This window comes from Manis javanica, chromosome 17 (assembly GCF_040802235.1).
Source record: "Manis javanica isolate MJ-LG chromosome 17, MJ_LKY, whole genome shotgun sequence".
NCBI classification, from domain to species: domain Eukaryota; kingdom Metazoa; phylum Chordata; class Mammalia; order Pholidota; family Manidae; genus Manis; species Manis javanica.
The window spans coordinates 37,511,718-37,519,690 of record NC_133172.1 but is presented as its reverse complement, the minus strand read 5'-3'; the positions used below and the strand labels follow the sequence as shown (position 1 = coordinate 37,519,690).

Below are 7,973 nucleotides of genomic sequence, written 5' to 3'. Positions count from 1 at the left end.
CTAAATTGTTTGTGTGTTTTATCTTTTTGCCTCCTTGTTATCTGAAATGGCTGTGACTGGTCTTCTTCAGCGAATATTAAGTCTTAAAAGTGAAATCGTGAAGAGTTTGTGGTTTGGATGGATACTAGGTCAAAGTAGAAACGACATAAGACTGGTCATGAAAACTGGCTTTCATGTAAATACTACATTCCATCTTTTTTTTGTGTGTGTGTTTTTCCCCCATCTTGTATTTAAAAACTTTTTTTTGTTTTTTCTATCTGCAGCACAAACATCCCCACATTAGCAAGGGCAAACATAGGTCACTGAAACAAAGGAGATGGTGGAGAGTGGCGCACACACACGGGGAACATCCATCTGAGAGACTGAGGAGTGGACGTTCCGAGGGAGAAAACCACAGCCCCAACTCCTGGATGGTGAAAGCTGATGGGGCATGTGATACATAGTGCTCCTCAAGACAGAGATCAAAAGAAAAATGGAAACGAGAAAGATATTCAAAAGGGTATCTATAGAAAGGGTGTTGGAGGGAAAATTGTTTTCCCCAGGGCTGTTTATATATTTGATTGTATTATTTTTGGCAGCTACTGGCCAGTGAGAGCTGTGCTTTTTCTAGATGGACCTCGAGTGAGCTTGTGGTTGTGGTGGCTCGGGGCTAGGGAGGCGTGTTGGGGGCTCCCCAAGCAGCCCCAAGGCATTCGGGAAAGTGCAACTCCTATTCAGCACCCACAGGAGCCCCACGGTGCAGACAGGCCTCTGTAGGGGTGGTGGGGGCCACCTCGGGGTGGGGAGGAGAGGATGTGGGTGCAGATGTGTATGTTTATTTCAATAAGAAAAAAAAATATGGATGAAATGGTGAGTTTTCCTTTTTCCTCTTTTTTTGAAGCTCCAAAGCACATGAGAAATGTTCTTTTTTTTCGTTCCAAATTCTAAATGTAAAGACTCAACTAAAACCAAATTCTGTAGCCTTCTACAAAAATACACAGCCATCAGTCACTCTGGGGGTCGTAGGTTAGACAGGGACTTGGTACAGAAAGGCTGTGTGTCTTACAAAAGCCAAAAGATCATGCTACCAGGAGATCAACGTCAACAGCAAAGAGTCCGTGAAGCGGTCTGTAGAGAGAGAGATAAGGGGGTCCAGTCTGACCATTTTCCTTGATTTTAAAAACCAACCAACCAACCAAAAAACCCTAGAACATTGTTAATAACACTGGGGCAGGGCAAGCCGGGCAGCATCACAGGACGCGAGGGAAGCCTAGCCCAGGCCCCCTGTGAGGCCTCTCCCTTCAGGCCCCTGACCCTGGTGAGGTCTGCAAATCCAGCCCTCCCCTTCACATCTCTCCTTTGCTCCCAGCTTGCCCTACTGGAGGGGGCTGGCTTCAACTCTGCGGGTGAATTTGCATCACAGTGTGCGTGTCCCCTCCTGCAGCTGCTTTTAGAAAACAGGTCAAGTCTCCCTTTTGTCTGACTCCTGCCTCATTAACATGAATCAAAAAAACTCAAGAGACAGTGGATTGGTCAGAGCAATGATTCTTCTAAATTCTTGAGATTAACAACTGCCACCACCCAAAAGAGAAGCATCTTTAATGTTTCTGTTGTCATTGCGGGTATAGGGTACTGAGATGTTAAGGGTGTGGCCATTTTTGCAAAGGGTTTTGTAATTCAAACAAGAGCAGGACAGAACTGAGGGCACACAGCCTCAGTAGGTTGAAGCAGAGAAGCAGGCTGGACTGATGCCAGACCTTTGTTTGCCCTTCCCTGCTCACAGAAATGGGTCTGAGAGTAAAGTCATGTGGCTGTTCTTCAAAGGATGGACTGCCACATCAGGACCCCGTCATGGTGTGTGTGTGTGTGTGTGTGTGTGTGTGTGTGTGTGCACGCACGCACGCACACATGTGCATGCTTACATGCTGTCCCAGAAAAACCTTGACCTATGGGATGGTGGTCAGTTCTGTCCGAAGCTCTTTCTAGTACAAACTAAAAAGAATTTTTTTATATATATTTATATATAATATATAAGGTTTTGTTAGGCTTTTTTGAAGTTTATTTACCAACTTGCATTTGTTAGTGGTGTGTGTGTGTGTTTGTGTGTGTGTGTGTGTGTGTGTGCAAGCTCTTCTGTGAGTGCTGGAATCATTACCAAATAGGTTGCTATACAGGACAAGAGGTCAGTACAAGCCGCAGCCCCGGAGGTTGTTGGCAATTATGATGTCGGTGACGGCGTCGAATACCACCTGGATATTATTTGTGTCTGTGGCACAAGTCATGTGACAATAAATTTCTTTGTTGGGTGAGCGGTTTTTGCTTTCAAATTGTGCTTGGATGTAGGCGGCTGCATCTTCATAGGTATTGGGCCCTGTAATGAAACAGAGAACAGAGGAGAGGCCCTGGTGAGAGCTGGACTGGGTTGGGGTGTAAACACCAAGCAGAGATGCAGGCAGTGCGATTCCCAAGAAGCAGGATGGGGTGCGATGGGAACAGAGAAACTACAGTTGAGCGCTTAGAGTGTAGTCACCTTTTACATGAGAAACCACACACAAAGCATTCGCCTGGCCTTTGACCTTTCAAGGTCTTTTACTCTGTTTTCATGCTGGATCTACCCATTTGTCCCTGGGAGGACAATTGCCACTGGTTGTCCCTTTTGCTTTCTAGAGGAGCTATTAACAGCACTCACCCGTGGTCTAAACCAGTCCTGCTTCTTCTACTAGACCAGGACAAAGAAGTGTGATGGGAGTGCACAGGCCCGGTGGTGGCCCAGGACCCGCACTGCCCCAGGGTATGCTGGGTGCCCAGCTGGACCTGCGCTCCTTTCTGAGGGGTTTCCTTGGACAGGAAGCCACTGGGCAGGGATGGGAGTGTCTCTAAACGGTCCCAGTTCATGGGTGAGTGGCCAGGATGTGGGGGCATTGGTGTCCCTGGGTGGGAAGTTTCAGGGGCATGTGCAGTACCAATTGGGGTGCCACTGCTACTGCCATCCCTCGGCTGTCCCCTTGACTGTGGCTGGGGTCCGGTGGGGATACCTGTGGTGCTGGAGAGGGTTTTCCAACCAGCTGCAATCCAAACCCCATTGCTCTGCCTGGTTGATAGCTTGCAATTACCATGAAATATAGGCCAACACAGAATTGTCTAAAAGCCCATCGAAAGAAGATGCCCCATTTTCCCCAGTGCCACTAGGATCTGGCCAGTGTGGTAATCTTTTTTGAGGGTGTGGGACCTCTGCTCCCAACACCAACCCCTGCCACATTCTCCAAGTGGAAGGTGTGAGCCACAGGGGCCAACTGGGGCTTCGGTGCTGGCAAGGTTCTGCAGCCAGATTAGCAAATGTGAGGAGCCAGGGGTAGGTGGGGGTGGGCACAACCCTGGGGCGAAGGGCTGAGGTCCGCAGGGCAGAGCCTCCTCTTCAACCCCACTCTGCCTGGGCCCCAAGCCACTAGTGGTGAGTCTAGAGAAGCCATGAGGTTGGTGGCCACTCAAAGACTGGACATAGCACCAGTGTGGACCCCATCAAGGAGCTTCCTGTCCAGAGAGGGCCAGGACAGGCCACCGAGGAGGGGGACACGTGCCTAGGAGTGCCCACAAGGGTGCCTATCCCGGTGGGGGGGGAAGCCTGGCTCGGGCCTTCTCTGCTGAGCTGGTCTCCCTTAGAGCCCACTTGGAACATCCACTTTCCTCGCCCCTCTAGCTTGTTTTGTGCCCCTTAAGCCTTAGCACCTCATAGGGACACTGCACTGCCGACCATTTGTCATCCATCATGTTGTTGTTTGTACTCAAACCTGATCCCTCTGGAGACCCTGGGAAACACACATTTCCCAGGTTCAGACCGACTTTCTCTGGGGGCATCCAGGGCTGCACACCACACAGCGGTGAGACTGGCCGCTCGGGGGGGTCATGTCCCAAACGGGGACAAGGTCTTTGGGGTTGTGCCTGCCCCTGGGAGGGTCTGCTGGAATTTGTGGTTGCTGAGTCCCCCTGGTCACCACAACTTTCTAAAGACCTGAACTGTTCCCGCAGGGCGGGGGGCTTCATCTCGAGGTCAGCAGTGACTGCCAAGAGGGGGCGCTGCATCCCAGTTCTGCCCGGAGCAGCTGTGGGCTGGACCTTTCAGGCCTGCCTTGGGCCCTCCTGGCCTCATTCCGCCCTGCAGGATTCATCTCCTCCATGGCTAGTTTCCCCTTCCTTGGTTTCCCTTCTCTGAATGATGCTAAAGAGGGCAATAGCCACGGGTGTGTGGACCTAGCCCCAGGGTCTGTTCTCCACATTCGTCCCCACAACCATGCTCTGCGGAGGAAAATGAGGCTCAGGATTCACTTGCCCAAAGCTGCAGGTGGTCTGGCCTGAGGCTGCTTCAGCCCACCTGTCCACTGGAGACTGTCTGACGTCTGTGGGACCTGAGAGCCTGCACCCTCTGCCCTCTCCATGCACCCCGGAATTGGGTAGGAGCCTTGCAGAGTCACAGGCAGCCTGAGCATCGGCAAGGAGACAGATTGTTCTCACAATAAGCCGAAAGGCCCTCCCTGTCCTGGGCCCTAGACTGACAGTAGCGGAGAAGAGTGGAGGGGCACCCATCCTCCTGAAATCTGGCTGGGTTTGGGGACCTGTGTAGCCCTGGGAGCCAAGCCCGTGCTCTTCCCTCTCTGGGACTGTCACAGTGCGTGGGATCCTGGTTGATCCAACTTGTGATGTGTCCTCCTCTACTGCCAGCCCAGGGCACTCTAGAAGCTTCCCTGTCCCGGAAGGGCAAAGGCTGGGCTGTGGCGTCCCAACAGCACTGCTTTAGCCTTCAGCGGCAGCTCAGAGCCAGCCCCCTGCCGCAGCCACCCTCCCTCAGCTGCCAGACACAGCCCCACATCTACCTGCCCATTCAGAAAGAGCTCTGTGATGGTGGGTCTGTGCCACACCCCCTGCAAGTCAGAGGTGGGAAGGAGCCCCGGAGAAGGTGGAAGGAAGGCAGGCAGGCTTGCAGAGTAGCAGTGGTCTGATGTGGGGAAAGACCAGGGATGGAGAGACGGGAAGGGCGATGGAGTGGGGAGGGGAGGGGAGGGCGGCGGGTGGGAGTGGGGCTGGATCTGGCTGCGCACAGGCCAAACATACACACAGTGCCCCAGAGCAGGTAGCAGAGAAAGCGGGGAGGGGCTGAAAAGTGGCCCCGGCCCCACTCCCAGGCCATGTGTCCAGCCTTTCTAATTCATGTCACGGTGCTGGGTGGCCCTGACGCTCTCCAGGGCAGGGATCAGTGGTGGCCACTGGTGAGAAGCGGGGAGGACAGAAGTGCTTTCCTAGGTGTGCAGAAGGATAGGAGCAGGGGGACCCTGCGGTCCTGTCAGGCCTTCTGATTCCTGCCATGTCACTCCTGAGTCACCTGGTCCACAACACATGGATCAGGAGAGTCCATTTCCCACCGCACCCAGGGTGGTGTCTGCGGAATGGCCAAACCCGGTCACGCCCTAGCACTCCTCCCACACATCCCAGCCCCACGCCTGCAGTGACTTCGGTCATCAGCTGGTTGCTGCCCGGCACTGGGCTCTGGTTCCTGCCAGGGGCAGGTCCCTGGTAGGGGTGGGGTTCCTCCTGCACAGGGCCACCATGACACCCACCTGCGTATTCAGGAAAGCAGATGGTCAAAGGTGACTTCTTGATCTTCTCACCAAAGAGATCTTTCTTGTTGAGGAAGAGAATGATGGAGGTATCAATGAAGAACTTGTTGTTACAGATGGAGTCGAAGAGCATGAGAGACTCGTGCATGCGGTTCTGCAGCCCCAGGCGGGGAGGAAGAAAGCAAGACAGACAGCAAGAGGGAGAGACATGGAGATAGGGAAAGAGAAGAAGAGAGTTAGGTTTGAGAGAGAGGAGCTGGGCCACTCAGCGTCTTGGGACGGGCTCCCGTGCCCCCAGGGCTCCTCCGAAGGCTGAGAGAGAGAACCGCCCTCTGCCACGCAGTGCACTGCATGTACCCGGGGCAGTCTGGACCCACCGTCTCAGGGCTGATGGCAGAGACTGGCCTGGGAAACCACCACGGCTGGGCCAGGGTGACCTGGGTCCTCCCGCTGCAGAGTCCCCAGCCACAGGAGGCACGCCCAGCGTGGTGTTAGGGTGCTGAAGCCCGGGAGCTGGGCACTGGCCCTCCCTGTGCAGACTTCTCTTGGGCCCCATCTGTGGGTGTGGCATGGCCTCTAGCAGTGAGGGACTCCAGGCCCCTCCTGGGGCAGGAGGGGACAACACATCGAGCTCCTGTCTGTATCCTTGGGGGAGATGCTCTGCCGGGCTGCCTTCAGGGCAGCCGAGGGGCCGGGCCGCCTTCAGGGCAGCCGAGGGGCCGGGCCGCACCACCTCCGGCTGGTTCACACTCAGCCAAGTTTGACCCTGCAAGGAGTTTTAAGCAATGGAGATGTGAAGTACTGCCTCACACACAAAATCCCATTTAGCACATGAGTGACTGTGGTGGGCATTCCTAATAAAGCAAACTCCGAGGGGGACAGCCTTTTGCCCTGGACAAGACTGACTTTACTGTGGGATGCCAAGCCCATGAACTTGGGTGATGTTTCTTGGCAATGTAGGGCAGCATGTCTTTCTGTGAACCCGCTTCTATATGGGAAGGTGGCTCCTCCATGAACGGTACACCCCTGGGGAAGGGACAGCCACACATTTTCCCAAGAACCCTGTCCTGGCCCTAGGAACAACAATCACAGCTCCATGGGGCTACAGCTCAAGCCCAGAAGTAACTCCAGGCTACACCCTCCTTCAGAAGTAAGAAGGTTGAAACAAAGCATAGGGAAGAGCAGAGGGGGTGTGGGCATCACCGGGCGTTCGCTGTTCACTGGGAGGCGAGCTCATTCCCAGGGGCGAGCAAGCAGGAGGAGCCGAGTCACCTGCAGTGCAGGCCACGGCCCTTCCTGTACCTGAGCACATGGGGCTGAGGGAGATGACGTAGTGACCACCCATCCGAGCCCTGCTCTGCCGGCACCACACCCAGCACTTGGCCTGCCTCATGTCATGTAGTCACATCCACCCTTAGGGGACGGGACGTGACTGGGACCCGGAAGAGTGGAGAGCTGCCCTCAGCTCCGGGTTGGGCCCAGAGCTGATGCCACGTAACGGGTTCTCCAGTCAGTTGGGGAGTCTGTACCCTTCAGGGCAGTAAATAGAGGGTCATGACTCACTCTACGAGTCTACAGTCATGTCTTTCATGACTGTGTCACTACACCAGTGACCTGCATGAGCACCAGCCCCAAACCCTTGTTCTCACGGCTGAAGCCAGTTGGTGGAGGGGACTGAGTTCGCGGATGCCCTTTGGGAGCCTGCTGACAACTGGCATGGTTTTACTACTCCTTCCAGGGTTGACAGACACGGCGCCTCTTATTCTCCTACGCAAATTCGGTGAATGCTCCCGGTCTTCTTATCCTCCCAGCCTTACCCAATACATTTAATTCCGTTTCCCCAAAGTCTGTCGGTCATTTGTGCAATCCCACTCAGGCAGCCCCGAGCTGTCTCCGTGGAGCCTGCTCAGGAAGGACGGGTGGAGGTTCACTAGAAGGCCAAATGAACTGGGCTGGCGAACACTCAGGCTCACTGTGCCACTGATGAAGGCAGAGTACAGATGCTCTGACACCCCATGATTCCATAGGAAAAGGCTTCCCACCACACAGAGCCACCTTGTCCCATAATTGCTCACCCAAAAGCTGGAAGCCCAGAGCCGGGGCAAGCCCTCACTGCCAGCACACGATTGTTTTAAGCACTGCTTTGGTCTACACACTGGGTGATGCATGGGGGACACGTGGCCAGGGTACTGAGGACCAGGACGCGCCACCAGGGTGACCTGAGCTGAGAGTGAGGACTGTGTGCATTTGGCCTGTGGGCTGGGTGCAGGGTCTCTTCCTCGAGAGGCCACCAAGCTTAGGTTTGGAGGAGAAACCCAGGCCCGCAGCCCGGGCTCCACAGTCCCACTCTGCTTAGGCTCAGCCATGGCCTTGCTTGCCCCGGGT

General features: G+C 54.7%; 1 protein-coding gene across 2 annotated transcripts in view; it reads right to left on the bottom strand.

The window, feature by feature from the left end:
- Positions 1-755: 755 nt before the first annotated feature.
- GNAO1 (G protein subunit alpha o1) overlaps positions 756-7,973 on the bottom strand; it is a 164,003-nt gene continuing 156,785 nt past the window's right edge. Inside the window, exons 7-9 of one of the 2 annotated variants that reach the window (XM_073226506.1) lie at positions 5,589-5,742; positions 2,135-2,350; positions 756-1,107 (exon numbers count right to left, since the gene is read on the bottom strand). In XM_073226506.1, coding sequence (XP_073082607.1) covers positions 2,163-2,350; positions 5,589-5,742 — 342 coding nt within the window. In that variant the 3' untranslated portion in view covers positions 756-1,107; positions 2,135-2,162. Of the gene's footprint in view, positions 2,351-5,588; positions 5,743-7,973 lie in introns of both variants that reach the window. The other variant, XM_073226505.1, reaches the window with a different exon arrangement.